This window comes from Gastrolobium bilobum, unplaced genomic scaffold, assembly GCF_033153095.1.
Source record: "Gastrolobium bilobum isolate Gb01-03AN ecotype WA unplaced genomic scaffold, APGP_CSIRO_Gbil_v1 utg21668, whole genome shotgun sequence".
Classification (NCBI taxonomy): domain Eukaryota; kingdom Viridiplantae; phylum Streptophyta; class Magnoliopsida; order Fabales; family Fabaceae; genus Gastrolobium; species Gastrolobium bilobum.
The window spans coordinates 25,596-49,651 of NW_026900055.1; the positions used below are offsets into that span (position 1 = coordinate 25,596).

The window sequence follows — 24,056 nt, forward strand, 5'->3', positions numbered from 1 at the left end:
GTTGATGGCAACAAGAAACATTGAAATAAACATGATTGTATGATTTTAATATGTGAATTATTTTAGATTCCGAGCATGTGATGAATAATCGTCTTAGAATTTAAAACCTGGGGCAGTCACACATGGCGGAAAGAAAGTTGACAATCTTTCTAAGGAAAAAATAATAATTAAAATTAAAAATTTTATTTGTGAAACCCATCAACTTTAGACATGATTATCCCATTTCTCATCTCGAGGCGGTTCATGTTTGATTTACACAAATTCAGTGGCACATGAATCATTATTATTAACTTGTTTTCCTTTTTTTCTATTAAGAGATAATGAAATAGGGATTAATATTTCTTATATTATAAAAAAAATTATTTTTTATACATATTTAAAAAAATATGTGGGGCTTATATTTTTTCTTCCTCTTTTTTTCACGTGATCCTATTGAATATCATATATTTTTATGGGTGTATAGAAAATAAAATATCTCCTGTAATAAGAAATGATAATTCCCATAAAATAAACATATATATTTTCACTGATTCAACAATCTATATTATATTATACTAGGAGAGATCCGTTTATGCCAAGCATAAATTTAAATATTTATATTCAATACCTGCTCAATATTTTATTTTAATTTACTGACTCAGAATTATATAATTTAATGAAGATAGAGAATAATAAATTATAATAATAATAATAAGAAAAGAAAATAGAGAAATATTATCAATGAAGAAAATATATTATTGAATCTACTTATTACTTTAAAATATAATATACGACTGAAAATATGAATATTATATTCATTATAAATTGTATATTTTAATAAAATATTAAATGATTTTTTAATTGAGATGATACAATTATCAATTTTGTTGATATGACACATTAATATTAAAAATACCAAATAAAAAAGAACACAACAAGTGGATGTAATCATTTCGCCAAATATAGTAATAGTGATAATATATAATAACGTTTACAAAGCAAAGGCTGAGGACGGAAGCCAAGATAGACACCTCAAAGCAAAATCATGCGGGTTGGGTCTAAATTATATTATGAAAATAAAGAAATATTATCGACTTACTAAATTATATATATATATATGGGAAAAGTGTGTATAATTTTAAAGGATGTAAAGTTGTGTCATTTTAAGAGAGAGAAAGAGATAGATAAAGTAGGAGAGAGTTGACAAAAAAAAATAAAGATGTGGGTCCCGCCTCTTTGTGAGAGTGAAAGGATGTAAGTTGTGTAATTTTAAATGATAGACACTTTTCACTATATATATATATATATATATATATATATATATATATATATATATATATGTATGTATGTGATGTAGCGAATCGGAAACTACAAAATATCCTTGATTTATCAATAAAATATATTATATTACCATGTGGCTTCGGTCAAAGTTGTACTATGAAAATAAAGAAATATTATCCACTGAATAAATTATGAGATACATACAGATGGTGTAGCGAATGGGAAACTTGATTTATCAATAAAATTTTCCCCTCGCGGATCACGCAATCATAGAAATTTACAACGTGTTTTTATTTTTAATTGAATGTTCAATATCCCATATAAGTTTACCACGTGTTACCAAATAATTTGACTCAGAAAATGAAACGCGAAGGGATATGCGAATCCCCATAAATTCTTAGATGCTCTTGTTAATTATTAATTATATATTATTTTAAATATTGAGTATTGTTTGTTTAAGGAAAAAATATGTGTTGTTTTAAATGATTTAAAGTTGTTTCAATTTAAGTGAGAGAAAAAATAAATCATGGGAGGAGAGAGTGAATAAAAAATAATAAAGCTGTGGGTTTTATTTATTTATGAGAGTGAAATAACACAATTTATATCATTTAAAAAGACAGACAATTTTCCCATTGTTTAATTAAATTAAAGTACACTTTGTGTATGACTTCAATATACTATTTTTTAAAAATAATATGCTTTATTTATTTACTTATTTAAAAAAACGTGTCATTTTTTTAAATTTAAATTTAAATTCGGTTAAACTAGTTATGCTTTTTTAAATTTTAACTAAATATTTTTTATTAACGAAATTATTGGCAGCATTAATATAGAAAATGTTGTTAACTTTTTTAATCATATTTTTGATATGATAGATAGATTATCATATCTTACTATTATCTATTGTTTCAGTCAACAAAATATTGATAAATTTGTTTCGTTTGCTTATTTTAACCTAACCACAACTTAACAAGTTATTTTAAAGGAGGCTAGGGTTAAGATAGAAAAGGATAAGATAAGAAACAATACACCTTTCTGTTGGGAACTCGGTTCCCTCAAGTCGGCTAAACAGACTTTTAGCGAAAGTCAATCAACAGATCCTTGATCTTGGATCTCGGCAATCTACCTCGGCCTGAACTTCACCAGGTCGGGCAGCGCAGCGAAAAAACGAAAAACAAAAACATGGGAGAGAGAGAAGAACACAAGCAGTTTTAACGTGAGAAAATCTTTTCCAATGAAAAAGTAAAAACTCACAGGACCTAGTCCACATCAAACGTTCACTATGAAAATAATGGATACAAAGAATCAAAAAACACCAATGTGGTGGTTAACACAACCTCTCCAACAATGGTGATAATCAAACTACCCTAGAGATATTTCACTCAAACTTTCTCTAGAGATCTCTCAAATACAAAGCTTAAAGCTTTGCTCTCAAGTCTCTCAAATGATTTTCTCTCAAATTTTTTCTCTCTCTCTCAATCTCTAACATATCCTCCACCCACAACTAATGAATACATAGAAGAGGTGAAATCTCGGTTTTAAGGTTTAGGGTTTTTGGGAAACCCCTCAATGGGCTTGGGCTTGGCATTGAGGGAGGAAGCCCAACAAATCTCCCCCTCCGACTTCAATTCGTCGGCTTCAGCATGAACCTGACTCCTTCACAACTGTCTTCAAATTTTCTTGTTGGAATCGGCTTTGTCATCATGTCGGACCAATTTTGGTCAGTGTGCACTTTGACGAGTTCGAGCTCTTCACCTTCCACCATATCCCGGATCCAGTGATACCTCACATCAATGTGCTTGGTGCGGGAGTGATAGGTCGAATTCTTCGCAAGATAGATTGCGCTTTGATTGTCACAACTCAGCTCGTACTTGTCTTGATCAAGGCCGAGTTCAATGAGGAACTTATTCATCCATAACATCTCTTTGCTTGCCTCAGTAAGAGCAATGTACTCAGCCTCGGTTGTCGATAGTGCAACACACTTTTGAAGTCTGGATTGCCAAGAGACATTTCCTCTGGCAAATCTCATCATGTATCCTGTCGTCGATTTCCTCAAGGCGGAATCTCTCCCTAAATCAGAATCCGAGTAGCCTTGCAACTCGACATAATATCCCTTGATTATTATCGAAAAAGCATTGTTTGCGTACTTTAAATTATAATTTTACACGTATATTATACGAGACGGTTATATTTATTATCATTTTAATTTTATTATTCTTATTACATATTTGATTATTGTTGGATTAACTTGAAATTAGTGGTTAAAAAGGGGGGGGGATTAATTGCCATTGATTTCAAATTTATCCAATAATAAACAAATAAGTAGTAATAATAGTATGGCTAAAATAATAATAAGTATAACATTCCCTTTTTATAAACTTGAGATGTAAGCATTACCCACAATAATCGATATCAAAATATAAACTTTTAAACCAATATAAAGTATTAAGTTACCATTACAAAATATAAGAACCACAACCAAATATAATTATATTATAGTACATAACTTCATAATTAAATAAAAAAAAATTTATTAATAATATTTTTTGACTTTAACATATACAGTCTCTATTTTAGGCTTTGCCATTTGCATTTGAAAATACATTTAGCGGGATATTTATCTCAGCAAAGATAACAATCAAATTTTTTTCTCTCACAAAAATATAGTATTTCTGGTCATAACTTAATATGAAAAAATTCTTAATGAATGGTTTTAAATGAATGAAATTTTGATAAGCATAAATTTTTTCTCTGTGTAAAAGCTTTATACATTGCAACGACGTCCTCGTGCCTCGTCTTATCTAAAGAAACCCATTCCTTGATCAAAGAAACACATTTTTTTTGCCATACACATACTTGGATTACCTTTTACGAGGAATTTCATAAATTTTTAGACAGAAAAAACATGTTAATATCTTCTAAAGATTCCCATAAGTTTTTTAATAAATTCATAATTCATAACACATCTATAAATTTGACATCACAATGCAAACAAGAAATATTGAATTGCCGTGAAAAAACTAGAAAAAATATAAATTATAAGAATTTTTACCCAACAAAATTTGTCATATAAAACTTATCGTGCAAAAATTTCCTAGACAATCTTTTAAGATAAAAATTAAAGACATAATATATAAATATAAAGAACATAAAGAAACATAAATCAACGACTGGTTATATACATGTACAATATTATTTAACACATATGGTATTATTTTCGTATGTTACAATACTCATATATGATAATTATAAATGTAAACCTATGAGTTTATTCAAGATTATATTTTTTAATATGCAGGTTAAACGATAACAAGAATACACAAGGATCTTGAGAAATCATGTTTTTACATTTAGTAAACAATGATGAGAACACTAACATTTGTCCATGGTGATGACAACAAATATTCAATTAAGAACCTTTTCTGTTGAATGGCTTTTGACAGCAAACTTTAGACTGAGAACTCTTGATGCGGACTGGTTTTTCTCAATCTCTTCACCCTCTTATTTTAGGTCCCTCTTTTATTTTTTATGGCAAAAACTCAGAACCTCTTAAAATGGACAGAGATAAAGAATTTTACCATAATCTTTATATAATTGCTTTCATCAATCAAAGTACTATATTGTCCCTTAATAACATCCCACTAATTAGGCCACTAATAAACAGAATTATCTTTTAGCCCTTCTCATATTCAAATCACGTGAGCCACATCTAACGAATATATCTAATAATAAATTCAAAAAATATAAATTTATTGAATTATAAATAAGTGCGTCTTAAAAAAAAATTAGTTTTTTTGTTTTTGTTTTTGGAAAGAGATATCATAGATATTTTTAAGCTAGTATATAATAAGTGTTTCTTTTGTAAAAAAGTATATTATGATTAATGGTGCTCAAGATCCATTTTAACCAATAACTTGTAGCTAATTAAATTGGGTTTAGATCCCAAAAATTATTTTTGATTTATTTTATGGTTAAAATTAAACTTTTAATTTTTAAAGAATTGAGAATAAATTGATATCTCATGCACAATATGACAATATGTTTTATATTGATGTAGTTAATTTCATGACTTTATTGTAAAATATATAATAGTTTTAGTTTCTTAATTCTATATATTTCATGACTTTATTATGAATAATGCCAAAAATGTACGCTTTGTTTATTCTCGGTTCGGTTCAATCTCGAGCAATCATCAATCAGGTTGGAGAATCCAATGGGATAGCCCAGTCAAAATGTAAATATTTTTTGGGCTTCTGTTCCATATGTGATCCAAAAAATATTGTATCATGCTTTATTTTACTGTAACTTTTAATTTTTTTTTTTTTATTTTTTTTTGAAATCGTTTGGAATAAAGTTAAAAAGATTTAAAAGAAATTTATAACATTCCAGAGTTAAAAATGTTACATATACTCTAAATTTGTAATTAATTTTAACTTACAGTATATATAGCTTTACTCAAAAACAATTATAATTTTATTAAACATAGTTGTAAGTTTCTTCAAATTGCTTTTAAAATAATACACTGTCTATACTTTTTCAAATGACTTAGGTGGATCCATTAGCCACCTCGTGTAAAAAATATTTGAAGCTTTACTCAGTAGTCAGTATTCGAGCAATGAAACCACCTATCTTCGACATTTTCACTAAAATACATTCCATAATAATTATATTATGAGTTTAATTTGGAAGGATGTACAATATCTACCAGTAGATCTTGAGATCGATTCAGTAGATCAAAATTACATCAGCCATGGCTAATGATTTCATTTGAAAAAAGATTAAAATAAACAAGTTCATTGACATTGTATGTAACCCCCTCTCTCCTCCAAAAAAATAAAAAACTATATTGCTATTTATAGTTAACGTCAACCATTGATTTAATATGCCAGGCGTGATTTCATATGGAAACTAAAATTTATGGTTTAAAAACTGGATTAACGTAAAAAATACGTAAATTTTTTAAATAAAATTACTTGGGAAAAACGACTCGTTTAATAAAGTAGCTAGTCTCCACAGACTCCACTTAAATCAGTTAACAAATGGAGGAATGGTTCACGTGATTTCATAATGTTCAAGTTGTTGATCTAATTGGTTTAAATTAATAGTAAAAAATAAGGATAGAGTCAGACACAGCGTGTATTTAAGAGGGCCTATGGGGAAGGTCCATTCCACACAGCACACAGCAAGCTCTAAAGCTTGAGCTATTTCGCCATGGCTTCCACCATGAAATTTATGCTTTTCTCTGTGCTCTCCCTCATTTCTTTCCAAGCAGTAGTCTCGATTGCCCCATTACAATTTCAACATCCACTAGACCCTTTAACCAAAGAAGAGATAACTCTCGTTCAAACCATAGTCCTAAAGAAGTACCCTACCTCAAAGAACAGATTGGCCTTCCACTATATTGGCCTTGATGACCCTGACAAAGCTGCAGTCCTTAAATGGGAATCACTCAAACCAACTCTCATGACAATCCCTCGCAAATCCTTCACCATTGCTATCATCAATAGCCAGAGCCACGAGATCTTAATTGATCTAAAGGCAAGGCGCATGCTCTCTGACAATGTTTACACTGGACATGGTTTCCCTACCCTATCCGTTGAGGAACAAACCGCTGCCATTGAGCTGCCACTGAAATATGGTCCATTCATTGAGTCAGTGAAGAAGAGAGGCTTGAACCTCTCTGAGGTTGTATGTTCTACTTTCTCAATGGGGTGGTTTGGAGAAACGAAGGCCGCGAGGACCGTTAGGGTCGACAGCTTCATGAAAGAAAGTTCTCCCAATATCTGGGTGAGGCCTATTACTGGAATCATAATAGTGGTTGATCTTGAACTCATGAAGATTGTTGAGTACCATGACAGAGGTGTTGAACCAGTTCCTACGGCAGAGAATACTGAATACAGAGCTGCATTTCTGAAGCCACCATTCGGTCCTAAACAGAAGAGTCTGGCCACCCATCAACCACAAGGTCCAGGCTTCCAGATCAGCGGTCATAGTGTTAGGTAATTAAATAATTAGATAAATTATATGATTAATTTGTTCGTTATATTTTATTATTTATATATTATTGCATAAGCCATGGTTAATTTAATTGAGATTAACCTATATATATATATATATATATATTATATATAAATTATATATCAGCTGGGCCAACTGGAAGTTCCATATAGGATTTGATGTGAGAGCTGGTGCTATAATTTCATTGGCATCAATTTACGATCTGGAGAAGCATAAGTCACGTCGAGTATTATACAAAGGGTACATTTCTGAACTGTTCGTGCCATACCAAGACCCAACAGATGATTTTTACTTCAAGACATTCTTTGATGCTGGAGAGTTTGGGTTTGGTCTCTCTACTGTCTCTTTGGTGCCCAACCGCGATTGCCCATCCAATGCACACTTCATAGATACATACATTCACACAGGTGATGGTAGCCCCAGCCTATTGAAGAACGCTGTCTGTGTATTTGAAAAATATGGCGATATCATGTGGCGCCACACAGAAACAGGCATTCCTAATGAAACGGTAAAAATCCTTAACACAACTTTAATTAATCTAATCACGTCACGTGTTTTTTTCTTTTAATTCTTTTGTTGTTGTTGTAAATATCTTACGAATATAAACGTGGCTTTTGACAGTTCGTGGAGGCTAGGACTGAAGTAAACTTAATAGTAAGAACGGTGGTCACAGTAGGCAACTACGACAATATTATAGATTGGGAGTTCAAAGCAAGTGGCTCGATCAAGCCCGCGGTATGTATCATTTCACTTTTCATATAAATTTTTTTTTTTTTATAAACGCTTACAAATTACACTATATTCTCTCGAGAGAACACTGATTATACTATGTTCTCCTATAAGAACATAGTGTAATTTGTAAAAAAAAATTAAAAAACTTTGTAAACAGATTTATTCTCTAATTTGAGATAGTTTATAAAAGTAAGTTATGCTTTTGTAATTTAATATTTGTTTGACCCATTTTTTAAGGCACGGTGCAAGATATCAAATTTAAATATTTTATTAAAAAATGGTCCACCAACAACTACATAATTTTCTTGTCGATACACAATATAATTTTGTATAAAACAATGATTTTGCTTTTTGGACCCATGGATACCACGTGGTTCACTCCCAAACCCCAAGGGACTTTGCTACGCATGCCATTTGAACTTACATATTTGAATGTTTTTATTGGAATCGAAGTGCAAAATTCAAAATTATAAATTATGAATTAGTTTTGTGTAATTAGTGATTGTTAGAATTAAATAAGCTTTATGTTTATGTTTCTTATCCCCATTTGACGTATGCTTTGTCAAAACTCTATAACTGCGCGCCACTCTTCTTAATTTATTTGTATGGTTCAATTAATATATACAGATAGCACTGTCTGGCATACTGGAAATTAAGGGAGCGGATATTAAGCACAAGAATGAGATTAAGGAAGATCAACATGGTATCTTGGTGTCAGCAAACAGCATTGCCGTATACCACGACCACTTCTACATATACTATCTTGACCTTGACATTGATGGCGTTGAAAACTCCTTCGAGAAGACCACTTTGAAGACAGTAAGAGTGACGGATGGAAGTTCAAAGAGAAAGAGCTATTGGACAACTGAGTCTGAATTTGCCAAGACTGAATCTGATGCAAAGATTATAATTGGGGCAACCCCATCTGAGCTTGCAATTGTGAATCCTAACAAGCACACCGCCGTTGGAAATGACGTCGGATACCGTTTGATTCCAGCACTGCCAGCTCATCCCCTTTTAACGGAGGATGATTACCCACAAATCCGTGGTGCATTTACCAACTATAATGTGTGGGTCACTCCTTATAATAGGACTGAGAAGTGGGCTGGTGGACTCTTTGTTGATCACAGCCATGGAGATGATACTTTAGCTGTTTGGACCAAAAAGTATGATAAAATTATTATTTATTTATTTTTACTAATTATGATTTGAGATTAACGTTTTAAATTTCATATGAAAAATTTTATATATAGGTCTAGATATGTTAATTATGATTCATGATCTGAGTAACCTTACAGTATTTGTTTGAATTGAAAATAATTGCAGGAATAGAGACATTGTGAACAAGGACATTGTGATGTGGCACGTAGTGGGAATTCATCACGTTCCGTGCCAGGAAGACTTCCCGATGATGCCATTGTTGAGCACTGGATTTGAGCTGAGGCCAACCAATTTCTTTGAGAGGAATCCGGTTCTTAAGACCCTTTCTCCAAAGGATGTTGCATGGCCTGGCTGCCACAAGTAAACCCAGCCCATGATGTTTATTTCCTTTTAGCGTCAAACAAGTGTGTAAACGCATTGTCGTTTTGGAAAAGTCTAAAATAATGTTTGTTTATTGCTTGTGGGAGAATAATGTATTGCCAGCAACTAATTTTTATATGAATGAAAGGTTTACTTGCCAGCTGGTTCTTGCTTTACCTCATGTGTTCAAGATATTCCTTAATTAACCTCACGGTTTTCTTTCTTTCGTTTTTGTTTTTAAAATTATATTTACTGCCGTAAGAATCGTAAGATCCATGACCCCGGAATTTTATACAAGGCAAGAGCCGAGTGTCACACTCCTCTACAGCTGTAAATTGAGTATAAGTTTCCATAAATTGTTTTTGAAAAAAATATTGTTGTCTAGAAACATGTTTAATTGACTAATTGAAAATAAATTATTGTTTGTGATTAACATCGATCAAATATTAAAATTATAAGAAAACAAAAACAGCAATAAAATATTGTGTTAGGTACTCAACATTGTTTAAATACCACTCACTAGCAAACCCGTATAAGGTAAAGAACATAAAAAATGGAAAAGATCATTTCTGGGGATCGAAAATCTACACGAATATTCTTTGTTTGATTATCATTTTTTAAAATTTAAGCAAAGTGTTGACAATTACTTGTAATATATGAAGTGTAAATTGAAGATAAATCATGATTTGAAAAAATATAAATTCAATGAAGAGAAATTAACCATTCAATAAAATAAATGAGAATATATGAAAAGATATAATCTTATTTGGTGCAGTGAGAGATATAGTCCAGCGGTTCTGTGATCCTTAACATGGCGGAGCTTGAGTGATTGCCCAAGTTAGATTATATGTAAAATACGAAAAAGGGGGTCAAGAACTCAAGATGGAGAGAGATCCTCCTCCCTAATAAAAAGGTATTATCACCTTATATTGAACTGGTCCCGCGAAAATAAAATTTGTTACAAGCTGCGTTGAGGTCTTGAGGATCTACTTCCACGGCGTTGCACCGACACGGACAAGCGACATGTGACACGACATGACACTTCGATACGTTAATTCTAAAAAAATGTGAATTTTGACACGTTGGGATACATTTTAATTAAATAATATTTTTAATTTATGAAATATATATTATATTTAGTATTCAATAATTTAGTTTTATTTTCATAAAAATATATATTATAAATAATTAATGATTAATATTTAATTATAATCCCATTTTATTCAAATATAAAAATGATTTATTATGTTTTATATTTTAAATAAGTGAAATACATTTTTTTCGGTAGACAGTCAAATACATATTTAAATAAAAGCTGTTGTTGCACAAATATATAAATATATATATATATATATATATATATATATATATATATATATATTATATCTTATTCATTTGAAAAATAAATAAAATATATTAAAGGAGGGTGTTGTTGCACGGACTCATATTTAGGCTCTTTCATCACTTTGGAGTTTGTTTCATTTAAATATACTAATTTGGTATCCAGCTAGGAGATATTACTATTTGGGATCTTTGAGTGACGCATGGGGGACCCAGCGACTTTAAATGACGCCCCCGTCACTCCCTGGCACTCATGTGAATTTGATTTTTTTTTTCTGAAACCAGTGCCGCACACCACCCCCCACGGCACCAATTATATTATTTTCAGTAGTGCCGCCCCTACCCCCCACGACACCAGTTATATTTTTTTAATCCAAAACCACTCAGACACAAAACCACGACGCTAGAAGTGAGAGTTTGGCAATTCTGTTTTTGCAAATCGCAACTAGAAGGGAGAAAGGTTCACAGATTTTACATGTTGTGTGCTTGTCTTGCTCAATAAAGTGAGTTAAGGGAATGGGACATCCGTGTCATTTATCCGATTCATTGGCTTCCTTTGTTTTTGTGGTCTTGTTTGTTCCTCTTTTTGTGTCGGTGTTTTTCGCTCATTTTCTATCTCTAGGAGTTTTTCTGAAATCAGATTTAAGATGAATAAAAAGGAAGATTTATGGCTACCAAGCTCTATGACCTTCATAGAGCTAGTCACAAGAAGGTTTATGGCTATTTTGCTTCAAAAAATGAAAGCAGAAAACAACATTGAAACTAACCTCTCTCCTGAAGCAACACCAACAACAACTGAAAGCAAGCTAACGAGGAAGAGATAGTTAAAGAGTCCAAGAAGGGCAAAGTGCATGAGTGTCCAATTTGCCTTAAGGTTTTTCCATGTGGGCAAGCCTTGGGTGACCATAAGAGATCTCATTTGGTTGGTGGGTCTGAGAATATAAACTTTCAAACAATTGTAGTTTAGGAACCTGTCGCATAAGTTAGGGACTTCCTTCATCTTAATCTTACTATGCTTTCACTCACTTCCCATCTTGCATTCTTTCCACTATTTTTTTTTTATTAAAATGATTCAATGCAGTGAATCAAAACGGACGACATTCACTAAAAAAATAAGTCAGTGTCGTATAAGTAGGCGGTAGGGCGGCATAATTGTTTGGGAGGTGGGGGGATGGATTAGTGCCGTGGGGGGTAGGGGGCGGCACTGGGAAATAAAAATATAATTGGTGCCGTGGGGGGTAGTATGCGGCATTGGTTTCGGAAAAAAAAATCAAATTCACGTGAGTGCCGCGGGGTGACGGAGGTGTCACTTAAAGTCGTTGGATCTCCCATGCGGCACTCAAAGACCCCAAATAGTAATATTTTTCAATCAGATACCAAATTAGTATATTGGATGGGAAAAAACTCCAAAGTGGTGAAAGAGCCCTCATATTTATTATTATTTTTTATTACAAAGTTGAAGTTCAATTTTTAGCCCACACTAAATGGTCCAACCCCAGGCCCAATCTCAAATTAAAATGAAACCCTAATTTTATTGTTTCATTGATTGAGAAGTGCAGCCGCCGTCTACCATCACAAGCTCGTGTCACCAAACCAGCGAGAAGGGGCAGCACAAAGAGCTCGTGTCACCGAACCAGCGAGAAGGGGCGGCGCAGTGGAAAGCAGAGACAGAAGTCGTGGATCTGCAACAGCAAGTTAGAAATGAAGTGAGGCCGAGGGCAACACGAGGAAGAAGAACGAAGCACTCTTGGCAACGACGACGGAATGCTTGGCCGTGGTGATTGATTTAAAAAATTTTACTTTTTTGCCACTTGACAGTGTCCGATACGGTCAAAATCGCATTTCGGAATGATCAATGTGTCTTAAAATATTGACCACATGTCGCGTGTCGGTGTCCGAACATAATTTTTCAGATAAAAAGCGAGCACGTGCTTCGTAACCCATGAACATGTGAGGCACCTCCAATATAAATGTGGGTGTTTTCAGCCGTACGATGGGATATCTACTATAACTTTGCGCCCATTAGAATGTGACGTGGTCCATTGGGTCTAATGTAGGTTTCGATTCAAAACAGTACAAAATTATAAATATAAAATATCTGAGAGGAAGTGATGATTTTCTTTTATGGGATAAGATATTGTTACCACTAAATAATGTTACTATCATATCTTAACGTTAATTTTCGTCAATCAATGGTTATCGTTTATTGTGAATTAATAATTAATTAATGAATTTAATTTGTGAAAATAATAAATGTTGATTGATGAAAACCAACGGTTAAAATATAGTACTAACATTATTTAATAGTAACAATATCTTATCCTGAGTATGTTGTAGTCATAAAAGGTAATTTCATGATTTATATAATTTGAATTCATTAGTGGTTTTAGAAGTAATATGAGATCTATGATGAATTATAAAAGAGCATAGATTTAATTAGTGGAGAGGACATGTGGAGTCCAAACTCGATAATTGTCACGCTACTTGTCTCGAAATTAATCCTATACATGCATGGGTTCCTTTTCTGTCCGGGTCATGGGATACCTGAAATTTTGAAAACCAAATTCACTTGGAAAGGAATAATTAGAATCTCGTGACAATAATAAAAAAAAGGGAAAGATATACTCACCACTACAAAAATTTATCACTTTTATAATTAATTTAATCATAGTTGATTTTCATCAATCTAACGGTTATAATTTATTAAAAATTTATAATTAATTAATAAGAGTGACCCAATAATTTCCAATGAATTATAATCGTTAGATTGACAGAAATCAACGGTGATTAAATTGATTATAAGTGTGGTAAATGTTTGTGATGGTAAATATATTTTTCCCCTTATTTATTAGTAAAACAAGGGGCAGGGATAATTGAACTTGCAACCTGGAAAGCACGGACACGGAAAATTTTCAAAATTGTGTGTGTCGGACACGTGTCCGACACGGACACGCGGTCAACTCTCCGACACGTTTCTTCGACACACAATCAACTTTTTTGGACACGCGGTCAACGCTGGACACATTTTTTTTTAATCTTAATTTTATTTTATTAACTAAATATAAAAAATAAATTATAAATTAATTTTTTTCTATTATGAAATTTGACATGAAAAATTAACATAGTACGAAAAATTATTTATATTTATATTTATGTTATGAAATTTAAATATTTAATTGGTTATATGACTTATTATAAACTCTTATATGTATTAAATATAAATTATATTATATATAAAAATTTTATTTAATATCAAAACGTGTCCCAATGTGTCAAAATATGACATTTTTTAGAATTAACGTGTCGGCGTGTCGTATTGTGTCCCGTGTCAGTGTCCGTGCATCATAGCTCGCAACCACTTGTTTACGAAGGTTTTGATACCGTGTTAAAAAATTAATTTAACCTAAAAACTTAAGATATTAAGTGAAAGCTACATTAACGAATTTATATAATATTTCTCTAACAAACGTTGGAGTTTTGTTTGGGAATTTTTATTTTTAGCTTTTTTTCTTCTTATAAGTAGAAATTTAGTCAAATATATTTTTATAAAAACTCATATCATAAAAGAGCTTTTCATTATAATAAATAAACTAGTAAAAGCTAAAAGCTCATATATACCACCCTTTTAAAGTTTTCATATATTTATTTCTCAGTTTCACTGTTATTTTAAATTTATATTGATCAATTTTACTTTTACTCTAATAATCCATCATAATAACAAATTATTTCATCTTTTTTCTCCTTCAAAATTATCATATCAATTTTATATAATCACCAAACAACTTTTAACTTTATTTGTTAAGTTTTTTTTGTTAACTTTAGTTTAAAAATACTTTTTAACTTAATTTTTTTTTGTCAAACAAGCCCTTAATTGCCCTTTATGCCTATTACTGTTCTTACATACTTATTAGAAGTGATTTGTAAATTATGAACGGTCTTCTACTTGTCTTTCTGCATTGTGTGTTTCCTTTTATTTTGAGAGGATTAATGTTTCTTCTCTAAATAGAAGATAATTTTGTGATTTATCTCTTGTATATATATATATATATATATATATATATATATATATATATATATATATATATAGAAGTAAGTGGGATATGACAAAAAGAAGAAAAAAATAGAATTCATCCATTTTTATATATACACAGAAAATAAAATTATTTTTTATTTACGAAAAAAATATTAAACCCTCGTTTGAGTGACTACAATCTTCTTCAGGGTTTTTTTTTTTTTTAGTAATTCTTCATGGGAATTTTGTTTGCCTTAGGAGACGTTTGGTATAGGAGAAATTTTTTTTCATGGGAAAAATGGTTGGAAGTATTTTTTATCGGGTAAGTTACGAAAAGATATTTGGTAGGCCAAAAAGTTTTCCGAGAATCTTGTGTTAATTTTTACAAATTATGTTTGGTTGATTGTAAAAAATGATGGGAATCTTATATAAAATTACCAAAGTATCCATAAATTTAAATATTTGTTGAATTTATCTTGTAATCAAACGTAATAATTTACCTCTTAGTGTCCAATTACAGGCTTTAGACCCACTGCATGCACGAGTTGGCTTGTCGTACCAACATTCATTCTGGTTTTCGTAATTAAATATCGGGGAAAGTACTTCTTATGTAACTGCAGAAGGGAAAAAGTGCAGCAACACTTTCTTTTATCAGGATACGCGTCCGAATCCTGGTTTTTTTTTTTTTTTTGATAGAATCCGCACGTGTATCCTAATGTTAAAAATTTGCTGCAACTTTTCTCATCAACAGTCACATGAGAAGCAACGGACCCTTAAATATTATCCTAAACATAAAGAGTGAAGACCTTCACATCTGTAAAAAAAAGATTACACATCTAGAAAAAAGCTTTTGGTTCAGACTAAAGGGTGTAAGGGTGTTTTTGTCTCACAAAACATTTTTTACTTTCCCCCCACACGGTGAGTTTTTTATTCCATGTTTTGAATGACAAAATCTTAAACTCAATTCATGTGAAAAATAATTGGATGGGAGATATTTTTTCCAATCTTCAATTTAGTTCTCCTCCTACCAAACATTGCAAACTTATTTTCTCTACCACTCTTTCGAGGGCAAAAATTTTTTTGCATCGTATCAAACAGCTCCCGAGAGTGTGAAACTAAGATATATTTTTCTCAGTACCTAAACAGGAAAGTATACCATCTTTTATTTTCTCTATTTAAGTTAGCGTGTTTCAGTTTAAAGGCGTCCGAATTTTTCCAATTATTATTATGAGAAGTCAACAATCAAGATTTATTAAATTTTATCGTGAATCTTAACATTTATTACTTTCTCTTTTGTTACTATTCTGTTCAGTCTTCAAGATGTTTATAGAAGTGATGTTAAATCCGAACAGGACGTACGGTAGGTCCAACCAATTGAACTGGGAATCAGATCCCAACCGGTTTCGCCAATAGATCGGATTTGCAATCAAACGATAAGAAATTGGTGAACCGATTAAAAATTATTATTATATTTATTATATATTAGACTTTGTTTTTTCTACAGTTACTGCAGATAAATTATCTGCGAGCCCAATACGACGTCGTTTTGGGCAGAAATCATGGTGTTTTTATAATTTTAATTTATTTCAGTATTATAATAGTCTTTATACTTATAATTTTTTAAGATTTCAATACCAAAACGATGTCATTTTGAGAATAAATGCAGATAACTTATCTGCATTAATTGCATAAACATTTTTCTCTATATATTATTATATAACTTTGGTTTAATCAGTTTAATAACATTGATTTATAAGCATGTATTTTATACTTAATAATTTTATGAGACAGAATTCTTTGATATTAGTATCAATTTTTTTAATTAAATTAAAGTTTGACACAAATTTTAATCGATGATTTCTATCAATCTGACGGTTATAATTTATTGGATCAAATTTATTAATTAATTAATAATTTTCAATAAATTATAATTGTCGATTAACGAAAATGAACGTCTAAGATTTGGTGTCAAACTTTTTAGTTTGACTCCAGTATTAAATTTGTAATTTTATGTATTAAATTGAAATTTAATTTGTAAGAGTAATAAATTTTTTTAAAGAATTATATATATTATTCTTAATTTAATTTTGCATATATTGTCTACAATTTCAAGTATTTTTAATTTACACTTTTTAAATTTTTTCTAAAATTAATTATGTGTATTCCTTTATAATTTTTAACATTTCAAAAATTATTTTAATTTATATTTTACCTAAATTTAGAAGCTTCTATTTTTTATTTTAATTGTAAAATAGGCAAATACACACCTTTAATCAAAATCTGTTTTTGGTACAATTAGGCTACAAGAAATAGAAATATTCAATAGTAATATTAATTACGATATGCCGAATGCAAGGCTTTTGTCTTCTTAATATTGTATATATCTTAAAATATACTTTTTAGTTGAATTTTCAATGATTTTTTGTGGTGTATAATATTTGTCGACTCAAAGAATTGACGACTATACATAGGTAGGTGTAAGAAGACTATATTAAGTATAAACAACGAAAAAAAAGGTTTCCGAAAATGGAAGGAGAACAGAAGTAGTAGATGCATGGATTGTGTGCCGAATAAACAACGTCTCTGATTGCTTCTCTTTATCTCCCTATATATGGCAAAAAAAAATTAAATTAATGCTTTTTAATAAAATAATTACGCATTTATTACAACTTTAAGAATAATTACAGATCTACTGCACAATGTGACGCCCCTATTGGGCGTCACATGTGCAGCCTTGTAAATACTCTCATTTTTACCATTTCACTTATCACTCTAATTACCATTTCACCTCTCTCTAACCACCGATTGTGCTTCCGACTGAACGCAGAAATTTTCGTAGCAAAGCTCTGCCAACTTAGGTAAGTTCGTAATACCTGCTATTTATACGTTTAAATTACAGTGCTACCTTGCGAACATGTTAGGATTTATCGTATATTAGAGACTTAGAACATAAGGATAGTCACTTAAAATTTTTGTACCATTCTATGAATGTTGTAATGATTTAGTAATTTTTTTGTTACGTAGTTATTATTATTAATATTTAATTAAGCATTGGGGTTTGGCGTATTAATTAGTGATTTAGAAAATAGTGATAGTGACTTCGTAAATTTTGTATGATGTTATTATTAGTACATATTTATGAAATTATTAGTGACTTAGGGTTACTTGATTATCACAATACAGTTTGATAGGTGCATGTGATTAATTTCAATGTTGTTTTATATTTTATAGTTTAGGGTCATGGCTGATTCATCATCATCTTCGGGTTCTGCATCGGATCTAGAGCCTACCGATCCTAGCATGTACATCATACCTGGGCCTTATAAATGGAACGTCCTTCGTAAGAGGACACAGAGTGGCCATATTTCACAGAAAGTGTGGAATACGAAACATGTGAGGAGACTGAAAACCAGGCGTGGGAGACCACCAGGGGGGCCACCTACCGGCGCTATTCCAGAGGTGGTCACAGACTACCTTACACAGGCTGGATTTATACATGTTGCCCGCATGCGACATATCCAGGTATGCAATTTCTGGCGTTTTGTATTTATGTGATTATTCAATACCATTCGTTAACACGTGATAATTGTATAATTTATTTCATATTGATGCCCCATTAATTAGTGTTCTGGTCGAGAGGTGGAGGCCAGAGACACATACTTTCCACATGACCCAAGGTGAGATGACTATCACCTTGCAGGATGTGGCCGGCATATTGGGATTGCCTACTGATGGCATTGTCGTAACCGGATCTATATCCGAGGATTGGCCCACTGTTTGTGCTGCTGTTTTTGGCGCGGTTCCACTGGCCAGTGAGTTTCATCATTCAGGTGACCTCCGCATCTCATTCTTGGATCGGTTATATACCCGGTGGACTAATCATGTCGGGGATCATGATCGCGAGATATATTTCACAAAGGCGCACATTGCCCGCATGTTGGGGTGTTGGTTGCTGGTGGACAAGTCTGGAGGTAGCAATATCGGTTGTCGGCTAGTCCCGTTGCTTGGGGGAGGATTTGATGAGATTGGCCGTTTTAGCTGGGGATCTGCGGTTCTGGCACACTTGTTCAGGAATTTGTTCGAGTGTACAGATGCCGGTCGATTTGACATGGGTGGTTGCCATATTCTTCTTCAGATTTGGGCATGGATACGATTCTCACCCATTGCTCCACTTCTTCCTCCTCATCCAGAGCCTAGAACGCATTATGGATGCCGGTATGCTTTATTAAATTCATTCGATTTCGCTAATGAGTTATCGGCATATATATGGCCCCCTTCAAAACCCTGTTCACAGATTCTGCCAAGTTTGTTGTCATATGCTCGTACCTGCGTCCTTCAAGATCGTAGGCACGCGACCACTTTTCCTTAGGGATGACATCAATCCACTCAGCAATTTGAGGATTAGTTTCACAGAAGCTCGCAATATTCCTTTCAAAATCAACCATTGTAATATAACACAACACGAACAGAATTAGGATATGAACTCATTCTTAAATAGAATAAGGAATAAAATTAAAATACTAAATTAAAGATAAAGGATTATGTATGTATGCTGTCAGGAATTTTGGTAGAGAAGAGAGATATGAAGAGTGAGAGAAGAGGTGTGAAGAGTGAATAGAGTGGTAGGGGAATATATAGGGCTGCACATGTGATGCTCCATTGAGGCGTCTCTCCTTAGGGTGAGACACCTCAATGGGGCGTCACATGTGACGCCAAATAGAGGCGTCACATTGTGCAGTAGATCCGTAATTATTTTCAAAATTGTAATAAATGCGTAATTATTTTATTAAAAAGATTAATTTTTTTGCCCCCTATATATAGTAATACTCCATCATACATCTTAAGGTAAGCCAAAATGAAGAGAGATAGATACCGAAGATCGAGGTGCAAGAAGAACATGAACCTGTATATGCCTCGGGAATTGTTAGCTCAAATCCTATTGAGGTTGCCGGTCAAGTCTCTTGTCCTTTTCAAGTGTGTGTCTAAGTCATGGCTTTCTCTCATCTTCGATTCCGACTTTGCAATATCGCATTTTGAACTAGCTGTTGCACGAACTCATAGACTCGTGTTCTTTGCTGCTGCTGCTTCTGAAGCTTGGTCCATAGACTTACATGCATAGCTTTACAATCATTCTTCTTATGCTGCAGTAAAGCTTGATTTTCTGCTTCCCCAATCTAATTCTCATGTTCAAATTATAGGTTCCTGCAGAGGGTTTTTACTTTTGGATTGTTGTACAAATCTCTATATATGGGAATATACAGATTTGTACATTTTTGGGTTCTTACAATCATGATTATTTTTCTTTGTACATTCTCACGAACAAAGTGGCAGTCTACTTCTATGTGTTTGGTCCTTTCGTGAAAAATCGGATTCGATGCAATGTGAATGGCTACTTGATTATCACAATACAGTTTGATAGGTGCAATTGGCCTTTTGTTTGTCAAATCAAAAAGGAGATTGCGAAGCCAAATGAGCTCACTAGTTGCGGAGGCCATATATCGGTATTCAGCTTCTGCACTAGACCGTGCCACAATGCTTTGTTTTTTACTTTTCCATGTAACAAGATTGCCTCCAACAAAGGTGCAAAATCCAGATGTAGATCTTCTATCAAGGGGGTTTCCTGCCCAGTCTGCATCAGCATAGCCAACAATCTCTGTATTGCCATTTTTCTTCATCCAGATTCCTTTTCATGGACAAGATTTCAAGTACCTGAGAACACGATCCACCAAATTCATATGACCGCAGGTAGGAGCATGAAGGAACTGACTGATATAACTCACTGTGTAGGATATGTCAGGCCTAGTTATTGTAAGATAGATTAGTTTGCCAAGCAGTCTTTGGAGCAGTCTAGGATCACGTAGAGGAGTAGAATCACATTCAAATTTACTATTGAAATCCATGGGTGTGTCAGCAGGTTTGGCCGCTAATTTTCCAGTTTCCTTCAGTAAATCCAACACATATTTCCTTTGTGAGATGAATAGCCCTTTGCTTGAATTTGCCACATCGATTCCAAGAAAGTACCTTAAGTGCCCCAAATCCTTGATGTCGAATTTCTTGTTGAGGTATCCCTTCAATTTCTCCATCTCAACAAGATTATTTCCTGAAATGACTATGTCATCTACATAAATCAACACAACAACAATACTTTCAGAGTAATGTTTCACAAACAAAGAGTAATCCAATTCACTTCTCTTGAAGCCAAAATATGTCAAGGCCATTCTCAATTTTCCATACCAAGCTCGTGGTGATTGTTTTAACCTGTAATTTGCCTTCTTCAGTTTGCAAGCTTTTCCTAGCTGATTTTCAAGGGAATGCCCAGGAGGAATGTCCATGTATACTTCTTCTTCCAGATCTCCATGTAAGAATGCGTTCTTCACATCCATTTGGAACAACGGCCAGCCAAGGTTCACTGCTACAGACATTAAGACTCTTACAATGTTTAATTTGGCCACAGGAGCAAAGGTTTCAGTGTAGTCCTCTCCATATGTTTGAGTGTACCCTTTTGCAACCAGACGTGCTTTGTGTCGCTCGATGGTACCATCACTCTGATATTTTATTTTGTAGATCCATTTGCATCCAACCGTACGCTTTCCTTCTGGTAAGGTCACAATTTCCCATGTATGATTCTTATCAAGAGCCACCAGCTCATCAGTCATGGCTGCACGCCACTCTGGTAATTTATATGCTTATGCATAATTTACAAGTTCACAGTGCTTATCTACGGTGGCAAAAAATGATATGTAACCAGTAGATAAATTGTTGTAGCAAATATAACTTTGAATAGGGTGAGCAACAACCGTGGAAACAAAGTCTTGTAATTTAGATGGAGGTTTGCTTGTTCTACTTGACCTTCGTAGTTGCTGTACATCCACATTTGTGGGTTGATTTTCTGGTAATGTCGTAATCTCAACAGGTTCTAATTGATCTTCAGGAATTTGGGTAGTCTCCTCATGCTGAGCCTCTAGAGGAATTTGGGCAACCTGCTCAGTTGATCAACATGTTGGATTTGTGTGTGTTCTGGTAAGTAGTTCTCTTTCATTGTTGGCCTTGGAGAATAAAAATCAAATAGTCCTTTGATATGGATCTCCCCTTGATTTTTATTCTTATGAAAAAACATGGAATTCTCGTCAAAGTAAACATCCCTAGAAATATATAATTTATGTGTCGTGGGATCATAACAGTTATATCCCTTTTTAACTGAAGAATAGCCTAAAAAAATGCATTTCCTCGACCGAGGTTCCAATTTGTTACCTGTTTGGATATGCATATAACAAGTGCAACCAAAAACTCGTAAATAGGACATATTTATTTGTCTATTGAGCATAATTTCCATAGGCGACTTAAATTGTAAAGTTCTACTAGGAATACGATTGATGAGATAACAACTGGTGAGGATAGCAAAAGACCAATAGGCAGATGGCAAATTAGCATGAAATAGAAGAGATCTTGTGACCTCTAGAAGGTGCCTATTTTTCTTTCAGCAACGTCATTCTGTTGAGGAGTTCCTACACAAGAAAGTTGGTGAACAATGCCATTTGCTTTAAGAAAATGCTAAAAAGAACCATTAACATATTCACTACCGTTATTAGTGCGCAACATTTTAATGCCAAAACCATATTGAGTTTTAATCATATGAAAAAACTCTTGGAAAATAATTCCCACATCATCTTTTGATTTTAACAAATATAACCACATGCATCGAGATTTATCATCAATGAATGTAACGAACCATCGAAAACCATCTATTGATTCAACCGGGGCAGGTCCCCACACGTCAGAATGAACCAAATCAAACAATTGAAGAGAAACATGAGAACTATCATTAAAAGGTAATCTATGTAATTTGGAGAACCGACAAGTTTCACAACTACTTGAATCAATGGAAAATTTAGAGTCAAGACAATTTAAAATTTTAGAAGATGGGTGTCCCATACGCAAATGCCACAATGTTGAATCATCCCTATGGGTTTCACTCAGACCTTTGTTAACGTCATTCAACAAATATAATCCATTATGTAGAATTCCTTCACCAATCTTCTTCCCTGTCGGAATATCCTGAAACACCACCTTTTTGGAGAGAATATGACATTGCAATTCAAGTCATTAGTGATTTTAGCAACTGATAGTAAATTTGCAGATAAAGAGGGAATAAATAATATATTAGATGTTTTGTCAAAGAAGTCAATTGTGCCAATCCCTTCAACGAAAACTTGATTTCCATCGGCTACTGAAATAGGAGGAATATTTTCTGCAGTAGAGATATTGGAAAGACATTTGGATTCATAGCACATATGTTCAGTGGCACCGGAATCAATTATAAATGAATGAGCTAACTGACTAGAAAGAGTAAAGGCCTTACCAGATTGAAAAAGATGAGTGGCAGAATTAAGGTATTCTTGTAATTGTAGAGCTAATTTTCCAAGTGTGGATTGAAAATCAGTTGATGGTTCATGGGTCTGAGTTGCAGTTGTTAGAGCTCCAATTAACTTATCTTTTTTAGTTTTCAAATAGGGGTAGAGCACCCAACACCGATCCCGCGTGTGTCCATCTTTTTGACAGTGTGTACAATGATACTTAAAGCTACGACCTTTGTCTTTGCTCCTGCCATGAGTGCGACTAACATTGCAAACAAAGGAGGAAGACAATGGAGTATGAGAATTTATACCTGAAGCAGTGGTATTGGGTCTAGAGGCTGCATGATGGGCTGTAATTTCATATCGATCTTCACCAAAAATATTGACTGGATTCATCACCCGCCGACGAGTTTCTTCCTTTTGAATAATGTTACAAATTGTAGCAAAGGAAGGTAGAGGACTGGTCATCAGAATCTGGCGCTTGACTTCTTCATATTCTGGTCCCACACTGGCAAGAACCATGAATATACGATCATGTTCTTCACGCTTCACATATTCTTCAAGTGTGGCAGCCTTTGGCCTATATTGTTTTAATTCATCCCACCTTTTTTTCATCTGATCGAGGTGCTCATTGAAGGATTGAGACTGTTGTTGTTTTGTTTGACAAAGCTCTTGCTGCAATTCAAAAATTCTAGAGGCATTATTTTGGTTTCCATAGTGGTCTTTGATGGATTCCCACAATTCTTTGGCTGTTTCAGAATAGGCAAAGATTTCATAAATCTCTGGTTCCATGAAATTAAAGATCCATGTCATCACTT

The 24,056-nt window shown here is 33.1% G+C and overlaps 2 protein-coding genes across 2 annotated transcripts; both read left to right on the plus strand.

Annotated features, from left to right (window-relative positions):
* The first annotated feature begins 6,471 nt into the window (after positions 1-6,471).
* LOC133295028 (primary amine oxidase-like) lies at positions 6,472-9,535 on the plus strand. The gene is made up of 5 exons (XM_061493805.1): positions 6,472-7,259; positions 7,405-7,786; positions 7,900-8,013; positions 8,638-9,176; positions 9,337-9,535. Exons 1-5 carry the CDS (start codon positions 6,472-6,474, stop codon positions 9,533-9,535), a joined length of 2,022 nt encoding a protein of 673 aa, XP_061349789.1.
* Positions 9,536-18,124: 8,589 nt separating this feature from the next.
* On the plus strand, positions 18,125-19,253 carry LOC133295016 (serine/threonine-protein phosphatase 7 long form homolog). The gene is made up of 2 exons (XM_061493793.1): positions 18,125-18,406; positions 18,585-19,253. Exons 1-2 carry the CDS (start codon positions 18,125-18,127, stop codon positions 19,251-19,253), a joined length of 951 nt encoding a protein of 316 aa, XP_061349777.1.
* The last annotated feature ends 4,803 nt before the right edge of the window (positions 19,254-24,056 follow it).

Bases quoted from the DNA above. Each gene is read 5' to 3' on its own strand.
- LOC133295028 (XM_061493805.1), top strand. From the start codon at position 6,472: ATGGCTTCCACCATGAAATTTATGCTTTTCTCTGTGCTCTCCCTCATT. The intron at 8,014-8,637 runs GTATGTATCATT...TAATATATACAG, and splicing joins GTGGCTCGATCAAGCCCGCG to ATAGCACTGTCTGGCATACT. The intron at 9,177-9,336 runs GTATGATAAAAT...AAATAATTGCAG, and splicing joins TTAGCTGTTTGGACCAAAAA to GAATAGAGACATTGTGAACA.
- LOC133295016 (XM_061493793.1), top strand. From the start codon at position 18,125: ATGGCTGATTCATCATCATCTTCGGGTTCTGCATCGGATCTAGAGCCT. The intron at 18,407-18,584 runs GTATGCAATTTC...ATCACCTTGCAG, and splicing joins CCCGCATGCGACATATCCAG to GATGTGGCCGGCATATTGGG.